Here is a 27186-nt window from a genome sequence, read left to right as displayed (position 1 = left end):
AGTCCTCTACAGTGATTCTTCTTTCTGTGTTCTGTGTTCCTGTAAAATGTTGTCCAAAAAATTGTTTTAAACTTTTGTTTGGTGTGTTTTGGGGAATGCAGCTGCTATCCGTAATAAACTGGTTACCATAGTCGGAAGAGGGAGTTTTTTGACCAGAATACAAAAACAGAAAAGTGACATAACAACTTTTACCTGTTACTCGAGGCTCCATTTCAATAGTGACCCGTACCTCCGGGTTTAGAAAATATCTATGCAGAAATACATGCTACACAAGAGATAGCAATGGTTGTCTTTCAATTAGAACCGAAACCTATGTGTGTAAAACAAGTTGTATTGTCCTAGGTGTAAAAAACTTTTTTCATAAATCCTTTTGTGATCCCAACTCCAGATTCAACAGCAGTCTTTAAGTATCTCTCCTCGCCTCCCATCTAAGCAACAGCACTCATCCAATCAGCAATGGACTCAGGAATTCATGTCTCCATCAGCTTCCCATAACCTTCCACAGCATCCTTCTAGCCAAACTCCCTCCATCAGATCAGAGCAGAATCAGCCACAGAAACAGAACCTTCCCAAAATTCAAATCACAGACCTGGGAAACCACCCGGACAAAGTGTCAATAGCTGGACTCGATCTAGCAGAACAGATTCAAAAGCACTTCCAGGAACTGAAAGCTCAGAGAGCTGCTGGCAAGTATGCTCTTTCTTCCAGAGGATGCAGCCCAGTCAATCCAGAGCCAGTGGATGATGTCCCTTCTGCTGGGTTTAAAGGAGTAAAGCATTGTACACACTCTGCTGTGCAAAGCGTAGAGGTTGACATTGATAAAAATGTTTCCTGGAAACAACAGTTTAATGTGCCGCGCACTTCTGCAAGTCTCCAGGATGATGTGTGGGATCTGGGAATGATTGGGTCGTGGAAGGTTGATCTCACAGCTTCTGCCCCAGAATGCTCTTTCAGAGAGATGAAGGGCACAAGAGAAAGGCACTTCTATTCAGAAGCTTCTAGAAATTGCCCAAATATCTCCCAGTTAATGGTGCCTGGTAGTAGATGCTTTCTTTCCCCAAGAGGTGAAATTGCCTGGTCCAACCCTGAGATGAATCTGTCAGCCTCCACCCCTGAAGACTCTTTTAGGCAGATGATGGCGCCTAGAGAAAGGCATTCATATTCTGGCAGTGGTGAAAATTATCTAAATATTCCCAAGTTAATGCCTCGCCGACCACTGACTGAGAAATTAATTCCGGCCACCATAAAATGGATGAGCCTCTCACCCAGGGCATCTCCCAAGGTTTCCCCAGAACATTCCTCAAATAGCTCCCCTGCTGGCTCCCCTTTTGGCTCTCAGTCACACCTGTCCCAGAGTAGCCCTGAGAGGTTTCCAAGAACCAGCCCTGTGTGGTTTCCCATCCCCTCCTATGGCAGTTCTTCTAGTAGTTCTGATGTATTCACCCCTCCATCTGGTAACTTTACCCCTGTGTTCACCCCTTCGTCTAATAGTTCTTCCCATAGCCCCATCCCCCAGTTGTTTCAACTCTTCCACAGGCCAAGACCAAATCCCTATGAAAAGCACAAAGGCGCGCTGACTACCAGTGCCACCAAGTGGAAGTTTCATACCGGGGAGTTGCTGAAAGGAATATATCCAAGTGTTAGCTTGCATCAGGTTCCATTCTTTTTAAAAAAATAAAAAATCACAAAGCTGGTGGATGAGCACTTTAAAGCACTTGTGGAAACTTGCGTGGCAGCAAGAAGATTTCAACTTTGAAATAGGTCAGGCCATCACATAACAGTGTAGTTGTATTCTCTATGTCTTGTTGACTAATGTAGCACTAACCTTGGTTCTATTCAGTGGCCTCTTCAAATTGAAAGTAGTTCGTGAACTGAGGAACATTGTCTGTTTATAGTTTTAGGTATTGAAACATCCATTTTAGCGGTGACGGGAAGTAGATTAGAAAGTATTTAACTGATCCTTGGTCGTGAGGTCACACTTTGGTTAACAATCAGTTTTGAGTGTGTGTATGTGTGTATATATATATATATATATATATATATATATATATATATATATATATATATATATATATATATATATATATATATATATATATATATAGTTTTTTTTTTAATTAAACAAAAGCTGAATTACTAGTGTTCAGCCTACAGCATGCCTGGAAAGTGTCAGGACAGTAAAGGACTGGAAACCTGTCCATAGTACTCTTCCTCAGTTCACTGGTGTCATTGAATTTGTTGGGCTTCATTTGAATAGAATTTGAGACTAGCAATAGAAGCATGATTTTGCTGTTCTTAAATGAAATGTAACATTTGAAGAGAGGATTCACAAAAGCGTTTTCCGGACTTGAAAAATGAAACATCATTTTTAGCATTTGCTTAGATGAATAGTTGGATAACCTGAAAAAGGACTCTGCATGTAAGTCATTGTGTTTTTGCCTGAATTCTGTGTTCAGATTAGGTGAGTGAAGACTGTCATGTCTGTATGATTTGATCTAAGTAACCTTTCTTGTTTTACACATCATTACAGACAGAAATACATACAAAAGACTTGCATGCACTGATAGATTTTAATTATCTTGTTACACAAAGTGCCCTATTAACAGTGGAGGTGTTTAGTGCCTATATCATCAGACCCACTAGATAAATTAATAGGACAACAAGTTGGCATTTGTTATGAGATGATTTTTTCACTTGCAGTGTGGTATAAGGATTAGTGACATTTGTTTCTAACATACCGTCCACATAGCAGTATAACTTGGTTCTGTCAAAAGAAACACTTGGTCTATGGTAGGAGGCTGTGTGGTCCAGTGGTTAAAGAAACGCGCTTGTAACCAGCAGGTAGCCGGTTCAAATCCCAGCTTGGCCACTGACTCCTTGTGTGACCCTAAGCAAGCCACTTAACCTCCTTTTGCTCCATCTTTGGAGTGAGACGTTGTAAGTGACTCTGCAGCCGATGCATAGTTCACACACCCTAGTCTTGTAAAGCGCTTTGTGATGGTGGTCCACTACGAAAGATGCTATAAAAAATAGATTATTATTATTATTATTATTATTATTATTATTATTATTATATTATTATTCATTATTATCATTATTATTATATAAGTGTCCTTGTTGTAAAGCTTTGACACCAGTAGATGTTTTACTTAGGCTAAAAACAGGCCAATTATCTTTTGAAAGACTAGTACCGTTGGTATTGTTTATATTGGTTTGATAATCTACAGTAGTTCCTCCATTTTTTTGTCTTTTTTTTTTGACAACAAGTAGAGTAGAGTGGAGTAGAGTGTGTCTCACTAGACTTCTTATGGCTACATAACCAAAGTCAGTCACATAGTTATTGAGGCCAAGCACTTACTGGTTACTGGTACCGAGTGCATGGTTACATTCCACACCCCTCAAAGCGATCTCCTTGCTGCCATGTTCAGTGCTAACTAGATTCTAGAGAAGCTAATGGAAAATGGGAACTGGGGTTGAAAGAGCAGTGATTCACGAGGAGTGACTAATGATTTTACCTGGAGGATAATGATAAACTAACTGGCTTGGTTCTGAAGAAGAGCTGCTGCCATCCTTTTTGTTTTCTGATTCACTAACATATTTAAGTCTTTCATACTTTGCAGTAGTATTTTCTGGCATCAAAATGTTGACATTCATGGAGATTCATGAATGAATATCTCCCATTAGCAGTATTGTAGTGTTACATCGTATTGATTATAGCAGTTTAGTGGGTTGATTATGGTTGGGTTTTGAGTTAGGGATATTGGGATTGAACAGGATGGGTGGAGTTGAGATGTTGAGAATAATATGAATGGGGACAGCAGCATAATAGGGGAGGTGTAGAGAAAGAGAGTGGGGTTGTCTTAAATGAATTTTCCTGTTCTAAATGGGCAATACTGCAGATGGGCCAGTGCATCTATACACAGTTATGATTGCTCATATGCAAGACTGTTGGAGAGTTAGAAAGTTAAAATCTGTCAAATCCAGCTGTAAGGCTTTAAAAAGATATGGTATCGCTTTCAATATTGCAACCTACAATTGTATTCACTTAAACATCCTTCTCACAACTTGTATGATACTCTTAGCAGTGGCATAAAATTCTAGTAATCTCGATTTAGAAAGTGGCCTAAATGCCAATGCACCTTTCAAAAGGCTACATGACAACACTAAGGTCTCCCAACAAGTTTAATATTTTATAATATAATGCTAGGAAGTGTTTCCCCCAATCATGCCAATTGTTACATGCAGAATTGCCCATATCAGATGAGGACCAAGTCAGTTTAGATGCTGAATCACGCACTTGCTAAGGCACCCAAAGAACTCCATCTCAAAACTCTGCAATACAAATGGGAGATATCCATTCATGCTATTTATTAACATCAATACTTTATCTCCTACTAGGTGCGGAACTATTCCTTGTAGACTGGTTACTTGCTTCTCGTATTGGCTGATGAATGGCGCTCATTGACGCTGTGGTAGTTGTGTGTGTGAACAGATCATCAATTAACTCTTTGACTAGCTTATTTATTCTTTTAAAGCTGTAATGAGGATGCAAATTTTTTTTTTCTGCTCTTGATTTTAACATGTATTTTGTCTTTGTATTTGCTTTACTATTGGGTCCCTTGAAGTAGAGGCTGTGGCAGATTGATTTTTTAATTTGGGATATGGTGAAGGCTGATCTATGTAACTGATTTCATTAACAGTTCTGGTGCGTGTACATGCATTTCTTTGACCACATCTGTTTTGGTATTTTAAAGCAAACTTACATATTATGTTTTAAAGACACAATGTTAAGGCTATTTTTGTTAAAATAATATAAGTAGTAGAGGCTACTGTACAGTTCCTGATTAGGTTAGCTTCATTTTGCACACTTGCAGCAACTCTTCACAACATCATATACAGTAGACTTTATAATTTTGCTGGCATAATACACTCACATGTATATGATGCACTTTGAAAGTATACCCACTTAAATACTACTAAAACATAACTGGGGAGAAAATAAATACCTAACTGAATGAATGTTAATAAAATCTAGCAAACATTCATGAAGTAGAAGGCATGCTAACCAAGGCTTTAGCCAATTTGTGTGGGAGCATTAGCATTTTAGTTATTTTTTTTTAAATCTTTTCCTCTTGTGAAGCCCGTTTTTCCAGCCACCTCACAAAGTTTTATGAAAATATTTAATTTCTCTCCCTTTTCACTTCCTTTGCCTAAACATACGTTCTGTGTGATGCACTATTTCCTACGACACAGGACGTTAACTTGTTTTGGCAGGGGAAAAAAGTTGCTTTACCTGAATCAACGTGAAAGTCAAAACGATTAACAGCAAAACAATAACGGACTAGTGAGAGGGCTGTTGCTATAAATAGAGTTAAAAAAAAAAATACACCTTTAACTTGTGGGTAAGACATCGCATAAAATATAGGTTATTTGTATTGATTAAGTATGTAGACATTGAAGTACAAAGTCAAAGAATTGCAAGTCTCTAACAACAGTAGCTCGTAAGTTGAAAAGAAATGGTTCAACAGATCATTTCTTTATCCTCTAACTTCTCCCCAGTGAGAGTCCTATTGTGCTTTTGGGCTGCTTATGCAAAAAGGGAATGGCAAATGACGATTGACTGTCTTACAGACATTTACCTCAGCACAAAATCGGGACACAGATGATGGATTTGAAGCAAAAATGACTGGACCCAAAATGGGAAAAAAAAGGCTTTAAATTGGAAGCTAACTCATAGCAAAGGAAACCAGTGCGAAATGATTTGTAGACACTGCTTATCAGTTGTACTGGCTATAGGATTGTTCATTGTCCATTTTTCTATTGGGTTGCTAAACATATGGTACTAATTACTGGAAACAAGAGGCCCAAAATCATTGTGTACTTGTAATTGGAACAGAGAGAGAGAAAATACTTGACAATGAACTACTGTACCTATAGTCTATTTCATTAAACGTCTATATACAAATAGAAGTAGAAGTTAAATTTTTTAAATGTCCACCAGTTAAAATCACTGTGGATTTGCCCTGGTGTAATCTGCTGTGCTGAAGTAACTGCCTGGAACTGGAGGGTTTTGCAGTTCCATTGGTGCTCTGAATATTATCCTGTCTACTGTAGGTTGAAGAACGTTCCAAGTTGAATCGGCAGAGCTCTCCAGCAATGCAGCACAAGGTGGCCAATAGGATTTCCGACCCCAGCCTGCCACCGCGGTCGGAGTCCTTCAGCAGCAGTGCCGTCCAGCCGGCCAGGACGCCGCCCATCCACCGGCCAGTCGAGCCACAGGTAGTGCCAGGTTTCAGCTCTTCATGATACTTTTAAAGGCAGACTAAAGCTTCTTGTCCTGGGCTGCACAATTCCAGTCCTACAGAAGTACCCTAAATTGCATGAACCAATGTTAACCTCCTTCCAGGTACCGAGATGCTGAATAGGCATATTACCATAATAAGCAGAAATATATATATATATATATATATATATATATATATATATACTATATATATATATATATATATATATATATATATATATATATATGCGCCCAGGGACCTCCTCTGCACATCCTGCTGATTCAGTGAATCACTGCATGGCAATAATAGGCTAGATAAGTGGGTGGGGGGGGGGGGGGGCTGAACTAATATTTCCTCCTCTTACAGGAAAGGGCGCAGTATTGTGTCTCAAGCTGTTAATATAGTTTATTATAATGCATTTGGATATTCTACATTGTTGGCATGAAGAGCCAAGCTGGGCTTTGCCACAATCACATGTCGACTTACTACTGAAATCCTAAGGAATTCTGAAGATTACAGTATGTATTTTAAAGAGAGAGAAAAATAATCTGCCTTCTGCCACGCATAGTGGTCATCTCTGCATGGTGCAACATTTATAAGACCCTGGAGTCTTTGACTGCACTCTTACACCATTTGCATCACAACAGATTTTAAGCCTGGTTTTCATTTTAATACTGTAGAGTATTTGATGTAAGTGTGTAGTCAGGCTCATAGTAAAACCTGGATTCAAAGTGTGTGTGTGTGTGTGTGTGTGTGTGTGCGAGACTGATATTGGACTGGAAAGTACCCCGCTGCTGCAGAGGAATAATACTGACAGATTGTCTTGTGCTTTCTGCTTGGTTCAGATGGCTCACTTGGTCCCTCTGAAATCTCATGGTTCCTCCATGTCCGGCTCCCAGTCTCTACATGACCAATCTGCAAAGGGGGTCTCTGCCTTCCAGGAGGGCATCGTCTCACACCGCACGGAGATGCCTCGGCAGAACTCTGACCCCACCTCTGAGACCCCGCCCCTGCCCCCCCGCATCAGCAGCAGCCGGGACGAGATGTTCGACCGCAGCGCCTGGCTGAGGCAGGAGGAGGACCTCCCACCCAAGGTTCTTTCATTTTATATGCACACGCGAACCCTTTTCATATCGCTTCAAATGGACTTAACTGGTGGCGTTGACTTTATCAGGCGTTCACAACAACCCTGGCCGAAATAAGGATTAAAACACAGAATTAGTGTTGATCATGCGTTTCTGTGTAATTGAAATATAGTACTAGGAATTGCATTGATTACTCCATGTTCATTAATAAAATGAATTACTTTAGTTGGTGCATGATGATGTTAGTCAGATGATGGTAGAATTAACTGAATACTGTAAACCTGGAATTAAAGCGCTTCTAACTCTAACCCTGAGACGTACTTTATTTGATGGGAATTTATTTTTACCTTTAGGTTCCCCAGAGAACAACTTCCATATCTCCTGCCCTGGTCAGGAAAAATTCCCCTGGAAACGGAAGTGGTCTGGGCAGCCGAGCTGCAGCACAACTCATCAGAGCCAGGTAAGAGGAGAGCAATAGAGCTAGCAATCCTAGCCACTTGGATTGATTTGTTTATGTATTTGTATATTACACATTTCCACAGTTGTGATTTTTTTTTTTTTTTTTTTTTTTAAAGTGTATGTAATTTAAAATTTTACACATGCACATGTACATTGGGATGCTTGACACAGATGCTTTAGCCCCCCTAAAAGAGGGAGGAGTTTCATGTCAGGTGTTTGTTCCTCAGCAACCCTGACCTGCAGAAGTTGGAGTTGCCCCAGGAGACGGTGTTACAGAGAACCAGCAGTGGCAGCTCGTCCAGTTCCAGCAACCCCAGCTCTCAGGGGGACTCCCAGCCAGGCTCCAGCGAGAGGAACAGAGTCAGAGGTGAGGCCTACCGCATACATCCAACCCTGAAGCCCATGTCTGAACTATGTGATTCAGAGAATTTTGTTTGTTTAACTATATATGTAACCATTTGTGACCTGATAACTAATTTACAAAGGGCCCTGGCAAAACAGCACAACAACAGTTAATAGCAGTAAAGCCTAATGCTGACACAACTAGTTTAATAACAACATAATTAAAAAGTGGGAGCGAATCTATTTGTGCAAATACCTACAAAATGGATGGAAATAAGACTCATTGCAAAACAGTGCGAGTCATTCCTAGTTTTATGATGAGTTTAATAAGGCACACATGAGCTTGTTACCTTTACACTGGCTAATTAATCTTGTAGAAAACCTGGAATGAGGGAATCTGATATGCAATAGGAATCTTATTTCCATCCCTGATCAGACATGGCTTTTAAAATCAATGTAGGAAAGAGCCAACCTTCAGTCTTTTTATGAAATTGGTTCATTTTTCTTTTATTTATTTATAATTTTATTTTTTACAAAAAGAGGGCTGTTCAATCCATCTAAAATCTGTGATGGAGCTAAATACCACCACTGTTTAAATTTTGAAGTTGGATCAAACCTGGCACTCCACTTACTTTTCAGTGACAAAAATACACTGTTAGAGATGTTGGTTGTCACAAAGTCCATTTTAATTATTTAAACAGTTGGCAGTATTTAAACCTGCCACCACTTGGATGGAAAGACTCCTACATATATCAAATACCAAGATGCATATTGTACCTTTCAGCAGTTCACTATACAGAATGTTTATTAATAAACTATAAAATGGTTCTCACTGATTCTCTTCAGTGCAACTAGAAAATAGATCCTCGTTGGTGTTGGCCTTTGTGATCATTTGTAAAAAACTAAAGCAGTTACCGTCACCATCTCACTATAGTATGTTGTCTTTTATGGCGACTGACTTCAATAGAATGCCAAACCCTGACAGAACTTAACTGCTCCATATTCCCTGGATATTGTACTGCTCTGCTGTGGCTTGCCCGATGGCACAATGTTCATCTTAATATGAGGTGAGGCAGTGCCGTGTTTACGGCTCTTGATTGATTGATTGCTGCTGTCTGTGTTGCTTTGTGACTTTTTTTCAGTATCAGGCGCTCTCCTGCAACAATGCTGGAACTCTGATTGGAATGAGTGGTGTATTGTGGGAAGAGAAAACCAGTATTGTTGTAGGATGGAACATGCTCTGATCATTGGAACACCCCCCCACCCCCTCCCCTGTTGAGAAATGTATTGTTCTGTTGAGTTACGATCCATGATGTGTGTGCAACAACATGTTTAAAAAACACAGTATAACACTACGATACGGACAAGGCAGAACAGAACATAACTTAATGTGCTTGTAAAATTTGCAGGGTGTTCTGTAACAATTCAAGGGACAAATACTGTACAGGAGTTTCACTATATGAGTATACAGTTCAACAGATGGCAGTTATAAGGATGGCCTTGGTAAGAACATGAGTAGGAAGCCAGAACATTTTCAGTGCTAGGTAAAATAAGGCTGTTACAGGTTCAAAGTTTTTACTACTTGTTATCCTGGTCAGATTTCAGTTACTTCAAACTATTGTCTAACTGAATTGGTGTGTATAAGGAGATACACAAATAAAGATGGGAATGTATTTTACAGTCTCTATACTAGATAATGGTTTACATAATTGTGATGGAATTTGGGTAGGGCATTATTTAGCTTAAGTTATTGAGCGTATAGGAATCCAAAAAATATAAAGAAAAGTTGAAACTTTTATGTTTTATAGCACTGTCACGGGAAGGCAAGTGGTAACGTGCAAAATGACATTGCAGGAAACAAGGGATAGTCCAAACCCTTACACGGGTACTTTATTATTCCACGGGAACTCAAAGAACCCCCGGTCTAACCAGCAATGGTGAAGACCAGGTTGTAAATTAAAATTGCACAAAATAAAACGGCACAAAGTAAAACTCCTGGTTGAAACCAGCAGTGGTTACAACACGGGGCAAAATAAACAGTTCAAAAACAACAACAGTTCAAACACTGCTCCAGCAGTGTGCACGTGCCCCTCCATGTGCTTAATGGCCATCTATTGATGTGCTCAGGGAGGTGCTTCTTCAGGCCAGGGAGCATCCATGAGTAAGTGGTGAGTCCAAGGTCCTGGCTGGAATAGCTTCAGGCATAAGTTCGTCAGTTTGGAAAAGGTTCAGCACAAAATGACAGACTTCCAGTTTTGCAGGAAGTGCCGGTCAAGTCAACTATTTTGTGCAAGCGTGACCATCCTTAGGCAGCGCCATCACAGGACGGGAGGGAGATTAGAGTATTGATTCATTCTGTCCCTGTCACAAGCACCCAATATGCAAGCTTTACAGAATTCATTACATACAATATTGGCACCACAAGTATTCTGCTACCTTGGACAAATACTTAATAACATACTGTGTATCGCCCAACTTTTAAAGTGAAGAAGCTTTGAATCACTGAGCTCCACAGAAACAGTGGAAGGGCTACATTGAACAATGAGAGTTGTGTGTGACCCATTCTTTAATTGCTTCAACAGGAGCAAATAAACCAGAAGGCTCTCCCATAATGACTCAGGACCCCTCAAAGGTGAAGCAGGAGGAAGGACGAGAGATGACCAGACCCAGCCGGCCTGCTGTAAGTTCCTAGTTCTCTCTTCCCTTAAAAATCCTATGTATGTAGGGCTCCCGGGTGGTGCATCCGGTAAAGGTGCTCCATATGGAGCTCAAGATGCGCCCTATAGCCTAGGGGTTGCTGGTTCGAGTCCAGGCTATTCCACTGCTGACCATGGACGAGAGCTCCCAAGGGGCGGCACACAATTGGCCGAGCATCGCCGGGTGGGGAGTGCTTAGGTCGGCCAGGGTGACCTCAATTCACCACGCACCAGTGACCCCTGTAGACTGGCCAGACGCATGCAGGCTTGCCTGTAAGCTGCGCTGTATGGCGGGCCTGCAGAGTGGGGGAGAAAAAGCTGTCAGCTGATGGCACACGTTTTGAAGGACAGCGTGTGTTCGTATTCACCACTCGCGGGTCATCACAGGGGGTGGTAGCAGTGAGCTGAGCCTAAAATAATACAATTGACTGTTTCAAATTGGGAGAAGGATGGGATAAAAATCAATCAAATTCTGTGTTTACAATGTTGCCTGCAGCACCACAAAACTTGTCAATTGTTTAACCAGTGTATTAAAATCCATTTACTAGTTCATTAAACTGCTGCATCCTAATACTGTTATAGACAAAGAAAAGGACTGGGGATAATAAAAGTGCTAATAAGAGATAAGAATTGATTCTTGTCCTTTTTGAAGATGTGAAAGGACAGATTTTGGGGTAAGATAATTACAGTGCCTATAGTAAGTATTCACCACCCTTGGACATTTTCACAGTTTGTTGTGTTACAACCTGAAATCTTGATGTATTTAAATTGGATTTTTTTCCCCTCTGATTTACACAACCTACTCAACAGTTTGAATAGGCAAGAGAATTTTTATTGTGAAACAACAGTTAATGAAAAATAAAAAAAAACTGAAATGTGTCGTCCCGTCCCGTCCCGTCCCGTCCCGTCCCGTCCCCGTCCCCCCCCCCCCCCCCGAGTCAATACTTTGTAGAACCACCTTTGGCAGCAATTACAGCTGTGAGTCTTTTGGGGTAAGTTTCTAAGTTCGGATCATGCAATATTTGCCAATTCTTCTTAGCAAAATTGTTCAAGCTCTGTCAAGTTGGATGGGGATTGCTGGTGGACAGCAATAAAGTTTTGCCACTGATTCTCAATCAGATTCAAGTCCGGGCTTTGACTGGGCTACTCTAGGACATTCACTTTCTTGTTTTTAAGCCACTCCAGTGCTGCTTTGGTTGTGTACTTGGGGTCATTGTCTTGCTGAAAGGTGAGTCTGTGTCCCACTCTTTAGTCTTTTGCAGACTGAACAAGGTTTTCCTTAAGAATTTGCCTATATTTAACTCCATCCATTTTGCCCTCTACCCTGTCAAGCTTCCCAGTCCCTGACGATGAAAAGCATCCCTATAGCATGATACTGCCACCACCATGCTTCACAGTAGGGAAGGTGTTACCTGGGTGATGTGCTGGGTTGGGTTTGCGCCAAACATAACACTTTGCACTTAGGCCAGATAGTTCAATTTTTGTTTCATCGGACCACAGAATCTTTTGTCACATCTTTTCAGAGTCTCCCACATGCTTTTTTGCAAATTTCAAGCGGGATTTTACATGGGCGTTTTTCAGAAATGGCTTCCTTCTTGCCACTCTTCCATACAGGCCAGATTTGTGGAGTTCCTGAGCTATTGTTGACACATGGACAGACTCCCATCTCAGCCATGGAAAGCTGTAGGTCATTCAGAGTTGTCATTGGCCTCATGGTGGCTTCTCTGACCAATGCCCTTCTTACCTGGCTGCTCAGTTTGGGAGGACGGCCTGCTCTAAGCAGATTCTGGGTGGTGCCATATACCTTCCTTTTCTTAATGATCAGCATGACTGTGCTCCAAGGGATTTTCAGTGCCTTTTGAAATCTTTTTAACCCCTCCCTTGATCTGTGCCTTTCCACATCTTTATCCTGGAGTTGTTTTGAAAGCTCCTTGGTGGTCTTGGTAGTATCTTTGCTTTGAATGCACTACCCAACTGTAGGACCTTAGCAGAGACAGATGTATTTAATCTGAAATCATGTGAACCACTTTTATTGCACACAGATGGACTCCATTTAACTTATTGTGTGAATTCTGAAGGCAATTGCTTGCACCTGACCTTATTTAGTAGTGTCGTAGCAAAGGAGGTGAATACTTTTCCAATGAAGACTTTTCAGGTTTTTATTTAATTGATTTGTTTTTTCACCCCCTCATTTTTTCATACATTGAAAGTGTTGAGTAGGTTGTGTAAATCAAAGGGAAAAAATCCCATTTAAAAGCATCAATATTTCAAGTTGTAACACAACAAACTGTGAAAACGTCCAAGGGGGGTGAATACTTCCTATAGGCACTGTATATAGAAGGCTGACGCATTGAGATTTGATGGTACCAGACATCTACAAGTGTTACACTGCTTGAAGCCAATGTTCATTTAGCACATTGACTGTCAGGTGAGGCAGTTAAGGTTTCCATCGTCCTGTCAGGCAAATCAAGGTGTGCCTTTTCATTCAGAACAATTTAAGTTCCCAGCAAAACAAAGCCATTTAGTTTTCACGACAGGGATTCTCCATGGCTCGCAGCAAACAAAGAGAAAACAGGACCTGGCAGTCAAATGTGTTAATGCACATAGGATGCTTTTTTTTAGAGTGTGCAAATAAGTGTCTGTGTTCATCTTTATGTGAGAATTATTCTATGCTTTTATATTTGGGTTTCAGATAAGGTTTTCTCAGTTTGGATATCTATAAAACTGATGTGGTGCAGTGTTCAGATTTTGTTGTGATCATTTGAAGTTCTGTTGCTTCTAAATTGGGTCTTTGTAAGAGAACTCAAACTTTCATTCTTGGCTGTTTGTTTACATCATGAACATGTTTACTTTCATTGTAAAGTATCCGATCCCTTTAGGGTGACAATAAGCCAATGAGCATCTTCCTTCTTTTTACTTTTAAAGGTTATAAAAAGGGGGGGGGGGGGGGGGGGAACAGGGACAGGGTAATTTCTTCAATAGATTTCTTCATACGATTGCCCATGTATATAACTCCAGTTGTTGAATTATGTTAAGTGTTTTTTAAAACGTTGGCAAATTCACCTCTGGAGTCCCGAGTTCTAGTCAGGCCCATGTCATTAGTGGAATGCGTTTCGTAATCTCATCTTGAACCCAGTGAACAATGGGCCTGGTACTATGACCATAATTTGCCATCTCTGTTTAGGGAGAGTCTCAGAACTGAATGGCAGAAGCTTTTCAGGTGACAATTTAGGTGTGTTTACTAGAGAGTGCCAGCAGTAGTCAGTGCCATTGTCCCTCAACTTTCTACTTTCACATGCACCCAGTTGACTAATGTTGAGGAGATTTGTGATGATGGTGCATATTAGAAACTAAAAAAATGTTTGAAATATGTATTTTTTATAGAAACTGTACCTTTTAATATAACTTTCATTATTTCTTGTAATACTGAATTAATAACTTTTCATGTTCTCTCTAACCTGCATCCCTTTCCTCTGGCTATCTCCTCCTCTTCCTCCATTTCCTCTGCTGTCGTCTCTCTCCTCCCTCCCCTCAGAGCTATAAAAAAGCCATAGATGAGGTTAGTGACACTTTCCTCAATTAACTGTCATTGTCATTGTCATTTGCACAGGCTGATCAAATACCTGATGTGCTTGTTCAGTATTGTACAATAGAGGAATGTGAAATTCACAGTGTGCTTCAAACACCCGAGTCTACTTGGCCCTGTTAACAAATCCTGTGGGAAATCTTATAGAAACGCATATTCCTATATCTTATGTAACTAAAATACATAAAATACAAACAGTTAATGGCTCTAAAAAAACAGAACACCCAAGTGAATATTATAAATCTATGCAATGTAAAGAAACTATCCTGTGTACATTACATTATAGTGTGCATTGTTTTCCATTGGTTATATTTAGGCTTACTACTTTTCTATATTAATCGGTAAAGATGTTAAATGTCGAATTCCCCCAAAAAATGAGTTTGACTGAAATGAATGTATATACGATAAACATTGATAAAACCTCTCTCTTTTTTATTTTCTTCTCTAGTTTGTGTAGTTTTTATACTTGCTTGTCTGTCCATTCTCCGTTCCGCTCTGAATGACTGGGGGTCGCTCGGTTCAAATGTGTGTGAAATCCAATGAACAGAAATCTTCCGGGTCACCAGAGGCTATTCAAACAACTAGTTTATGAAGAGAAACTTTCAAACAAAATCAAAACAGTAACGGAATTCAGAAAAGGCTTTCTGGGATGGTACAGATATTAAAATAATAAACACATTTGAAAAAACTGTAAGATTAGTGGGTGACCCCATCATAATCCATATGCCAACTGGTTGTACAATTGGCTTAGGTTGTACACCACAGTTAATTAATATTGATTGGAAATAAACTAGACGGCATATTAATGTTACTTTAAATTGAAGGTATGAAAGCATAGCGTAGATAATAGCCGGGGGGAGTTGAAAGCTAGGAGTGAGTATATTGCAGAGCCAGTGCCTGAAATGTGTGTTGCTGTACATTTCATCAGTGATTAAAATTGAAGTGCAAGCCAGGGCTGCCACCTGGGGAATAGTGGTGGATCATCCTGCACACCACTGACCTGTTTCTTTCTTTTTAATCTTTTAATGGGAGTGTGATAACTTTATTCCATACCACTAAGTGCCTTCTCAGCTAGATTATACAAGGACAAAAAGCTAATAAATTAATTTAGTAAATCGTAGCTTGCTACTGGTTACAATGACTCAATCTTGGTTTTGAATACATTATACTTCGTGATAGTAATATTTCATAGTATCTGAAAATCAATAGCCTCACATTAGATTAAGCCACTGGAAGGGAGTTGCAGTCTGCTAGGCATTCCCAGCAGCCTTTGCAGTCACAAAGCAATGCAGCAAGAGATGCGAGAATTGTAATGCACAAGTGGGCCTACATAGGATTTGAAACACATAAAGGGGGGGGGGGGGGCAAGAAAATGGCTGTAGGCAAGTTAATTTCTGCAAATATACCCTCCCATTTAAAGCTGAAATAACTACCATAGTGGATGTTCACTATAGTAGATAAAATTTCTATCTCAATATTCGTATTGCAAAACGGCCCACATCCTTAACATGAAAGAGAAGACATTCAGTAGCATATCTGACACAAAAATATGAGTAAATATTGAGGGCCACGAATAAAGAATTGTAGATTGTTGCCATGACGCCCATGGTTTTTGTGCCACACATGAGCTTGTTATAAATTGTTTAAAAATAACTGAAATAACTTTAAGAGACTTAACTTGGTATCCAATGTAAATGATTCACTGTCATGTGTGGCAAAACCCTACTATTGCTTAACTCTTACACTTTATTTGGCTTGTGATTTTGTTGTTTTCTGTCATTTTAAAGACCATCTGTTGCAGTGGGTGTTATCTTTCATTTATGGTGTCAACTACAGCTATAATCTGTAACATGTCTTCTGTGATTTGTGATGTTGAAATCCATCAAGGGATTGTGATAATGCAGCACTTCATGCAAATTGCATATCCTTGTTCAACTAATCACATACTTATGAAGAAAGTAACAATTGGATGCCTTAATAAAATGTTGATTTATGTCACTGTTACTTTAGTATTATAATAGTATTACTGAACTGTACAATGAGTTTCACAGTAAAATTGTAATGTTGAGTCTACATTTATTATGTGCTGATAAGGACTATTTAAGAGACAAGGCAATTGCCTTGTAAGTGGTGCTATTCTCTAAACACTTCATAGGAAGGGACAATTCAATTGTGTGCCTTCTATGAGTCATGAGGTTTTGGGACAGGTTTCTGATACGCTGTTGTTCATGTTTTAAAAAATCAAGTACACACTTCCTGTTGGTTCTATCATAACGGAGACCTTAAGACAAGCTTAAATATTAGCACTGAATTATAGTTCCAGAAAGACTAAACTTACATTTACCTGGCTTTGACCTCGTCTGCCAAGAATGAATAAACTTCCTCCATTCCATTCAAATCGTGCAGCAATATGACCTTTTCTCACACACAGAGAGAGAGAGAGATTAAATGAATAAAATAATAGAACCACAAAAGAAAAAAATGAAACTTTATTATTTATAAACTACATTCCTTCCCTCTCTGTCTCTGAACTGATGGCTACATCGGTCAGTAATGTAGGAAGAAAGGGTAAGACTGGCTCTTGCAACACTGTGTTTATCATCTTACATGCTATGTGGGAGACTGCTGTCTCATCTGTTTTGACCAGTGCTTCCATGCTGTGCCCCTGTTTACAATAATGTAACCAAAGCCATGCATGCACCTCTTCCCTAAGAGTCCCTGCTGCTTTTCTTTTTTATCAAGACGAAACAGAAAAAACATCAATGGTAATGGCAGTTGTTTTTCATCATGATTAGTCGCAAGAAAACCACAGTTGTTTTGCTTTTAGTTTTTATTACTATGGATAACCCTAGTGGATGACAAGTGATGCATCTCCTTGTCAATCTTCAGTGTTCGGTTTACTCTTTTTCTCATCCTGATAGAAAACCCCTGTATAACTTGCTCAACTAATGGGGATTAAAAGGGGGTGTGGTTAAGGAAGTTGCTTAGAGTGAATTGTATCCAAGGTTATGTGGATTCATTTAGCAGTAGTAATTAAATAAATATTACCTATTGTGCACTCTCCAATGTATGTGCAGTTTTAATGAAGAGCATGTTGCAAAAACACATTCAATGTGTATTTACATGCATTTAATTTAATATCGGTCATTATGGAAAGCAGCTGGTTGGTTTGACAGTGGTGCACAGCTCAGTCCTGGAGGGCTGGTCTCTGCAGGCTTTTATTCCAACTGCACCCTAAAGTACTTTATTGGACCTTATTAGAAGCTTAATTGGTCCAGTTAACTAATTTAGGGTATGGTTTAGAACAGAACCCAGGAGGGACACCAGACCTCCATGACCAGAGTTTTGCACCACTGGTTTATGACATGAAAGAAAGCATTGAAGGTGTAAGGAATCATTTCACTTTTAAGGAATTCTACCTGAAAGTAAGACATGCAATAAGATTTTTCTGTAACCTATTGTGCCTCCTTAATGAATGGAAGTACACAAGACATATGGAAATAATGCATTAGCTATAATCCCGGATCATCCAGTAAAATGTACACCCCAAATTATGCCAGTCTTAAATTACCCCAATCTGTCTTATTTGTCATTTCCAAAATATAGTAATTTAAACTAATCATATCAATGGAAATAAAGACAATGAAATAACAGATTTTTAAAACCGGGACTTGTTAGACCTAAAACAATTACTGATAAAATAAAGTATTTACAGTAGAGGTGCATGAACGATAATTTGGATTGAGTTCTCCACAGAAATGCTAATAATTATTTGAGGGTCATTGGTGTTGATTGGTCTCATTTACAATTCCAAGAAACAGCTGCTTGGTTTTGTGATTTAGTGCTTTTCTCAGACTGTGTGGAGAACAGCAGTCAACACAAATCCAAGCCCAATCAACACCAAGGACCCTCATGCTTGATCCAAGTAATCAAATAGCTGTTTTGTACAGCACGAATTTATAAGACTTTAGAGCCATGTTGTATCTGTGTAGCTTCCTGTTTTCTTCACTCCAGACAGTTCAGTATCCACAAGATTGCTGTGAACTGCTATTGAAAGACATTGTCCTATTATGTGTCTGACCAGTTTTGCTTGCTTTGTTGTGTGAAGAAATGCATCCCTTTTCTTAAATGGACTGGGTTTCCTTGTATAGGATCTGAGCGCTCTGGCCAAGGAATTGCGGGAGCTGCGCATTGACGAGACGAACCGACCACCCATCAAAGTGACGGATTACTCTTCCTCCAGCGAGGAGTCTGAGAGCAGCGATGAAGAGGAGGAAGACCCAGACAATGAGATGCACGATGGCACAGTGCCAGTCAGCGACATTCCCCGGATAATGTAAGAGATTCATTTAATTAACCCAAGTAGTTTAATTGAAGTAATCCATGTGGGTTACTTGTGTTTCTAGACAATGCACTGCTGACATCTCTGCCACCTATTTTATTATTTTTTGTTAAACTTGATGAATTATGAAAAGTTGTTTGAAACTATATACAGTACCTGCAAAGATCTAATTGGGTGAAAAAAATTAGCATGAAAATGTTAAATACTGTTAATTATCCACCTTTGACGTACCTACTGCACCTCCCATGGTTCTACTGGAACATAGTAACCACTATACCATTGCCGTGATAACCTATTATCCAATTAAAAACATTTAACGAAACTTTCCATGGGTATTTAGTTACAAAATGTTGTCTGTCTACTTTTTTGGGAACCTCATTAGAATCCCCCCCAACCTCCCTCCATTTGGTGAATCTTGAGGACTTGTCTTGATTATGGTCTGTGTCTATCCCAATAAACAGGCCCAGTGGAGTGCCTGGCAATGATCCTTATAGCCTGGGGGTGATGGGAAGCCACGAGGGGTCTCATGCAGACTCCTTCAGCAGCTCTTCTAGGGACGGCACCCTGGTGATGAGAGAGGTGAGTGTGTCTCCTGAATTGCGAATCGGACAACTTCAAAAAACAGACAACGTATGTGATGAGACATTTGCTTTGGCTTTAAGCCATTTTTAAAAACGTAATATACTATGTATGTTAAGATCCTAAAACAAATCCAAAAAGCCAAAATCTGGTTGTTTTGCTCTAATGACCCCGTAGAGGAAGTGAAAATGTTCCAGAATCCTTTGCGGTTCCAACGGTACAGTGTATGCTTGATCCAGATATTGTGCTACCCTTACTTTTCAACTGTGCTTCCCTTAAAGTAGAAGAGCTTTAATATTGAATTTAATTTCTTTTTTACATTTTAAACTATTTCAAGGAATTGGTTAACAGTGTTATGTGAACTCAATGATGTGTCATGTATAAAAATAAATATAAAAGGCCTGGAGCAGCTGCTTGTCCACAGTGGGTAAAACAATAGCTCGAGAACACTTAAGTTGACTAAAAAAAGACCACTGTGTCCAGGCATCTTTTAATGAATGTCAAACAACCCAAGAGAGCGCGACTGATCAGATTACGTGTTATTGGAAGCCAGTTTTGACCAGGGAGCGAGACAGTGGATGCAGAGAATTAGGACATCTGAAAAGGAATAATGAATAGACACAACCCTAAAACGGTCATTTGTGAACTGTTTCAAGAACAGTGACAAGGGATAACATAGGATGGATTTTAAACAAGTATCAAGAGTGTGGCCAGTCCTTTGCTCAACTGAAAAGCCTTCTGCCTGCTTCCTTTCTGTAATACTGCAGTACACACATGAGTTCCCCTTTCCTATTTTCTGCTTAACAACAGAATTTGAAGCATTTTTTCCAGAAAGGCATCCAACTGGAAGCTGATTTGGGATAGGTGGTAAAATAGTTGTGCTCCATGCAGGCAAGGTCGCGTGTGGATGAAGGGCTAATCTGACCAGCCAGATTTGTTTCCTTTTTCAATAGCTTTTTTATTTTATTATTTTTTTTTATTTTTGTAATGTCTCTGACCGTGTGCTGAGTGAACCCTCTTTGTGAGCACGCTCATACTCCTTTAAAGAGTCTTTGTCGTTGTCGTCAGAATCCTCTTGAACAAAAGAAATTCAACAGTCACAAGAGTCTTATAATGTACACACAATCAAGACCACAAGTATATCGTACACATTCAATACACAACCAATAACACACAACACATTAGAGGCAGTTTAAAAGCATTTACAATAGGATTTTTAGCAGTGCTCCAAGACTTAATTGTAATTTGTCACAGTATAAAGATATGTGGATACGTAAAACACAGGTACATTAATTGAACTGTAGTTATCATTTACTAATATGTACTACATATAACAAGCACAGCATTACATGACTGTGAGGATGATGTTTCATATACTGACAATTTTGATTTGTATTTACCAATCGTCTAATTTTGTTTTACATAACAAATATTATAACAAGTATAGGTGCAGTGTAGTTAATGTACCAGTATTGTAAAGAGTATGTAAAAAACATATACTCTGTTCTGCTATGTAAACTAACTATTCACAATACCGATGTAGAATTCACTTTATCTGGTAGACTTCTGTATTTTGCATATGAAAGGGTAACACTTTCAAATAATGGCCACAAATTCATAATGAATTCTGACTGAATACCACAGAAATAACACCTGAATGTCTTATGCACTTCCTCTGAGTTCTGAAGTAATTAATTTTAAATTCATCCCATGTTCATTTTGTAACAAGTGATGTTGTTCACATACATGTACAAGGCAAAAAAAGAAAAAAAAAATAGCAAATATGTTAAATGATTACTTTTCACAAGTTTTTACAAAGGAAGATACTGACAACATGCCCCACATGTCATCCAGTTCCTATCCAGTTTTAAATAACTTTAGCATAACTGAGGCAGAAGTGTTAAAGGGACTAGGAGCTCTTAAAATAAACAAATCCCCTGGGCTGGATGAGATCCTCCCAGTAGTACTCAAAGAAATGAAAGAAGTAATTTACAAACCGCTAACCAAGATCATGCAGCAGTCTCTTGACACAGGGGTGGTACCGACAGACTGGAAAACTGCAAACGTAATACCGATCCACAAAAAGGGAAACAAAACTGAACCAGGTAACTACAGACCAGTAAGCCTGACTTCTATTATATGCAAACTTATGGAAACTATAATAAGATCCAAAATGGAAAATTACCTATATGGTAACAGGGTACTGGGAGACAGTCAACATGGTTTTAGGAAAGGGAGATCGTGCCTAACTAACTTGCTTGATTTTTTTGAGGATGCAACATCGATAATGGATAATTGCAAAGCATATGACATGGTTTATTTAGATTTCCAGAAAGCTTTTGACAAAGTCCCGCACAAAAGATTAATTCTCAAACTGAACGCAGTTGGGATTCAAGGAAACACATGTACATGGATTAGGGAGTGGTTAACATGTAGAAAACAGAAAGTACTGATTAGAGGAAAAACCTCAGAATGGAGTGTGGTAACCAGCGGTGTACCACAGGGATCAGTATTAGGTCCTCTGCTATTCCTAATCTACATTAATGATTTAGATTCTGGTATAGTAAGCAAACTTGTTAAATTTGCAGACGACACAAAAGTAGGAGGAGTGGCAAACACTGTTGCAGCAGCAAAGGTCATTCAAAATGATCTAGACAAGATTCAGAACTGGGCAGACACATGGCAAATGACATTTAATAGAGAAAAGTGTAAGGTACTGCACGCAGGAAATAAAAATGTACATTATAAATATCATATGGGAGATATTGAAATTGGAGAAGGAATCTATGAAAAAGACCTAGGAGTTTTTGTTGACTCAGAAATGTCTTCATCTAGACAATGTGGGGAAGCTATAAAAAAGGCTAACAAGATGCTCGGATACATTGTGAAAAGTGTTGAATTTAAATCAAGGGAAGTAATGTTAAAACTGTACAATGCACTAGTAAGACCTCATCTTGAATATTGTTTTCAGTTCTGGTCACCTCGCTATAAAAAAGATATTGCTGCTCTAGAAAGAGTGCAAAGAAGAGCGACCAGAATTATTCCGGGCTTAAAAGGCATGTCATATGCAGACAGGCTAAAAGAATTGAATCTGTTCAGTCTTGAACAAAGAAGACTACGTGGCGACCTAATTCAAGCATTCAAAATTCTAAAAGGTATTGACAGTGTCGACCCAAGGGACTTTTTCAGCCTGAAAAAAGAAACAAGGACCAGGGGTCACAAATGGAGTTTAGAAAAAGGGGCATTCAGAACAGAAAATAGGAGACACTTTTTTACACAGAGAATTGTGAGGGTCTGGAATCAACTCCCCAGTAATGTTGTTGAAGCTGACACCCTGGGATCCTTCAAGAAGCTGCTTGATGAGATTTTGGGATCAATAAGCTACTAACAACCAAACGAGCAAGATGGGCCGAATGGCCTCCTCTCGTTTGTAAACTTTCTTATGTTCTTATGCATTCATGCATGAATTAAAACTTCACAATCCCCTGGTGGGTGAGTAAGAGGGTATGAATACGGCTAATTAAATTCACATGAAATAACAGGGGGCTGAATTCAAAGTGAATGACTTCAAAACTCGGAGGAAGTGCATAAGATATTTTGGTGTTATTCCTGTGGTTTTAAAGTGTTACCTATGAAGGTATAAAAGATGTTGTGCCTTGTACCATCCCTTCTATACTGTTTAGCAGGTTCTTCCCTTACAAGTCAAAGAATTGCTTAATTTCGTAAATGCTGAGCCTGCTTACTGGGACTGGTTCAAAGCCTTGTTTTTGTATAGCCGTCTTATTATTTTGTGTTTGCTTTAGTGTGACAGCGGTGGCTGCTGGCTTGGCTTGGCGTTGGTGTGGTGTGCTGGTTCTCGCAATAGAATAGTCCTTTCCTTTATTCTTTCTGCAGACATTGGGAGATAGAAAGCATTCTGGCCATGCCGATAGCAATGGCTTTGCAGGCCACATCAATCTGCCTGATCTGGTTCAGCAAAGCCACTCGCCTGCGGGCACACCCACCGAGGCACTGGGGCGGCTTTCGAGTCTGCATGTGCAAGACCTGGATTCGGAAGTAGGTGACGGTGTGGCCCTTCTGAAAGATCCCCTTTTCTGTTTCTTTTCCTTTTTGTGCTCTGTGTATCTATATCAGAAGCCAAGGCTGTGTGTCAGAGATATCTATGTGTTTGATTTATTTATTTATTTTATTTGAAAGGCATCTAATCAGCATGTGATTTGCGGTTGTTAGGAACTGTGAGATTAAAGTACTACACAGTAAACTTTAACCTCATACAGCTCCCTATAACTAATGATATGTGACCACCCCCCCTTCCATTAAGACCACTCTTTCAATGCAAGCCCCTTTCAGCTGGGGGACAATCTGAAGATCTCCCTCTATTGGGACAATTTGTATATTTTAAAGTATTTGATTTGTGTTTTACTTGGTGTATTAATGGCTGGCTCCACAGACCCTGATAAGCACTAATCTTAGACTGCTGTTACTAACATTGGGCAGTGCAAGATTAGTGTTAATCAGGGTCAGTGGAACCAGTCATTTCATGTTTTCAGAATAATTAAGACATACCTTCCAATATCAGGATCTTATGACCCATCTTAAGGTATTTAGTTGGCATTTATTTAATATGTCAGTTCTTACCTGTTTAATATACTGCTGTCTTGTTCTCTGTCATTCCCTATTGTTTATGCTTAGGTAGTTATTAACCTTGTCCCCTTTCAATCAGTGGGTCTTCTGAAAAGAAATGACTTGGCACAATGGTAATTTTTAAGACAACCTCACTTGAAAAATGTTCACAGGGGGAATTACATTATAATTCTGTACACTTTTATGGTATTTGACCAGCACTATCCTCGGACGAAGACAAAGGATTGTTACAAAAACATGTGAAAAAAGCCAACAGCAGTATTACCATCATCAAGATTTGCAAACCCTTCCCAATATAAAGCTGTTTGCAAAGCTCTATACGTATAGTAATACTAAAATAATCTAAAAGGATGCAACTTTTACTCTAAACTTTTGTCCTTGAATTTACTTTAGTGTTTCTAAATGTACCACTTTTGAGTGTTTTACAGTTATAGATAGAAAGACTTCTAGTCAAAGAAAGTTTTGGTATTACAGTAATCTGTCGTGTATCTGCCCTAACTGTTTATCCAACATGATCAAACTCTTCAGCAGCGTCAGTTTATTATTGAACAGAGAAGATTAGTTCAGAGATTGTACACTGTGTTGTATGTGGTCCGTGCTCTACCATTGCTGGTAGGTAGGTAGTGTCACGTGAACTGTTCAGTGTGTTGTCTTGATATGTAAATAAATCCTGTTCGCCTGTGGAGTGTATCAACTTCAACCTCCGTCTAAATCTCTTGCCTGTCACTCGGCAGCGAATGCATGCACCCACAGGGCAGACTGCTAGTCTTTCACAAAACATTAGTACCCTCTGTCTGTCTAAACAAGGGATTTAGGGGAGCTCCTGAACAAAAGCTGAATCTCAAAACAGTAATTGTGTGAAGGTAGTAATTGTTACAGCTGTGTATAATGGTGTTTTAAAACAGGATTCATTTATCCGACTTTTTACATATCCAGCCTTACTCTGGTCCCATCACAGTCAGATACACGATGGACTACTGTACTACATTTCACTAGTTATGGCTAGTCTTGCACTTTTTACTGGCAGTTCTCCTCTTAAGCCTTTTTCAATGAGTCATAGTGAAAGCTGTCTAAAGGTTGTCATGTGCTTGACAGTATGGCTTTGGCAGTGGCTCCAAAGCCTCCTTCACTCCGTTTGTGGACCCTCGAGTATATCAGACATCGCCCACCGATGACGATGACGATGACACATCAGCAGCAGGTAAGAAAGTATCGAAGTCCATTGCAGTTTGGAACTACTTGAAGCCACACCCCTCAGAGTTTCTCTTCAATCACTGTGGGTTCAGTTTGGTAGAACGCTTGTTCGTGTTCAGTCTTTAATATTGTGAGGAGTGGTTGTTTCTCATCTGGTAATACTGATAGCCTGCTGTATTTTAAGCCATATAACCCTGTTTTGAATGGGGATATAGTTTGAGTAAATTGCCAAGTCTGGGAATAACATTAAAGATATGTAAATTAGATACAGCTTATCTATTCATGGTAATCGGAATCCTCCTTGAAGCCACTCTCTCTAATTACTGTGAACTCTTCAGCCATGTTTGCCAACGAGCTGCTGCAACAGGAACAGGCCAAGCTGAACGAAGCCAGGAAGATCTCAGTGGTGAACGTGAACCCGACGAACATACGGCCGCACAGTGACACACCGGAGATCCGCAAATACAAGAAGCGCTTCAATTCAGAGATACTGTGCGCGGCTCTCTGGGGTGAGCATGAGGAACCAGTAACAGGGTGGAGTGCCCACACTGCTTGCTTCCCCTAAGAAAAGCCTTTCTTGACCTGCATTCATTACAGTTGCATTCATTGCATTTCTTGATGATTCATCACAGTTTACCAGAAGCAAAAATACATTGCTGTGGAGCACAGTCTGGCCCATTTGTAACATTTTGGAATGCGTGAAATATGAATTGTTGAACCCCACCCTCTGTGCTTGCTTGTTTGTTTGTTTGTTTGTTTGTTTATTTATTTAAATATATACATTTCCTGGACTTTAAAATTGTCAAGAACCCTGACATAGCAGAGTTGCCGAACTTAAACTAGAGGGGAATTCCTATACAGTTTGTTTTGTAACCTTGGTTGCAGAGATGCAATCCTAATTGAATATTGTACAGCTAATAGTCTACAATAACTGGTGCACTGAGAAAACGTTATTGTTTAGAAGCAAGAAGCAAATAAATGTACAGCACACTTTACAAAAGCCTTCATATATAATTGAATATACTAGATCTATCTATCTGTCTAAATAGGGCATAGGCCGGTTACACAATAAATAATTGTGGCTTGCAAAAAAAATGGCAAATGAGTAATCAATTAATCGTTAATTGTTGCATTGCTATCTGGCCTCTTCTCTTTGTAAATGGTGACAGGCTGGTTGCAAACTGGCAATTTTAAGGTCTTTGTGTCACCAGCAGGGGTCAGCATTTACAAAGGCACACACTGAAATGGGAGAGGAGGACTGTAATGCACTGTTGTATATTACTGAGCCACTGGGTATTAGGGATATATAGTAAGCTCTATAGCCATAGCCAAACCAGTCCTTGTACAGTGGTTAAGAAGCTCAGCTGTTTGTCTGTATGTTTCAGGGGTGAACCTGCTGATCGGCACTGAAAACGGGCTCATGCTGTTGGACAGGAGCGGTCAAGGAAAGGTCTACAACCTGATCAACAGGAGGCGCTTTCAGCAGATGGAGGTCCTGGAGGGGCTTAATGTCCTTGTGACAATATCTGGTAAAGGCCATGTTTAGTTTCAATTGAATACTACCATATAAGTAGTGTTCCGCGTTTTTGGTTTTTATCTTTAAAAAAACAAAAATCCAAGAATTTTTCTGAGTTTATTTTACAAATATTAAAATAGGGATGAAATCGGCAAAAAATAGTTTAATTGAAACATCGGTAAAAATCGTGGGTATACACACTTTACATGTGGAATGTGATGCGTAAATACAGAAGATATGAACATGACATCAGCACAAAACTGGTGTATTTGCCTTGAAATCATAAAAAGAAAAGGAAAATTGACAGAACTGGGCGGTGCAAGCCATCGGGACACGCATCAAAAACCACACTGGACATTTCCATCAATGCATTTTATACGGTGCAGAACTAATTAATTTTAACATTGTTTAGGGATGTTGTGATACCTGCATGATGGGTGTCTTAACAGTAGCATCTAC

General features: G+C 39.5%; 1 protein-coding gene across 10 annotated transcripts in view; it reads left to right on the top strand.

Moving 5' to 3' along the window:
- The window catches only part of LOC121322909 (TRAF2 and NCK-interacting protein kinase), a 141594-nt gene that overhangs the window by 103285 nt on the left and 11123 nt on the right, over positions 1 to 27186 (top strand). For 3 of the 10 annotated variants that reach the window (XM_041263493.1, XM_041263490.1, XM_041263495.1), the window contains 13 exons: positions 389 to 1654; positions 6115 to 6279; positions 7130 to 7378; positions 7723 to 7829; positions 8056 to 8195; positions 10753 to 10850; positions 14402 to 14425; positions 18604 to 18788; positions 19256 to 19373; positions 23268 to 23429; positions 25113 to 25218; positions 25550 to 25720; positions 26597 to 26740. In XM_041263493.1, coding sequence (XP_041119427.1) covers positions 389 to 1654; positions 6115 to 6279; positions 7130 to 7378; positions 7723 to 7829; positions 8056 to 8195; positions 10753 to 10850; positions 14402 to 14425; positions 18604 to 18788; positions 19256 to 19373; positions 23268 to 23429; positions 25113 to 25218; positions 25550 to 25720; positions 26597 to 26740 — 2935 coding nt within the window. The remainder of the gene's footprint in view (positions 1 to 388; positions 1655 to 6114; positions 6280 to 7129; positions 7379 to 7722; positions 7830 to 8055; positions 8196 to 10752; positions 10851 to 14401; positions 14426 to 18603; positions 18789 to 19255; positions 19374 to 23267; positions 23430 to 25112; positions 25219 to 25549; positions 25721 to 26596; positions 26741 to 27186) is intronic. The other 7 variants (XM_041263499.1, XM_041263496.1, XM_041263500.1 and 4 more) reach the window with 5 other exon arrangements.

Source organism: Polyodon spathula, chromosome 11, assembly GCF_017654505.1.
Source record: "Polyodon spathula isolate WHYD16114869_AA chromosome 11, ASM1765450v1, whole genome shotgun sequence".
In the NCBI taxonomy this organism is placed as follows: Eukaryota; Metazoa; Chordata; class Actinopteri; order Acipenseriformes; family Polyodontidae; genus Polyodon; species Polyodon spathula.
This window is presented reverse-complemented; position numbering and strand designations above follow the sequence as displayed.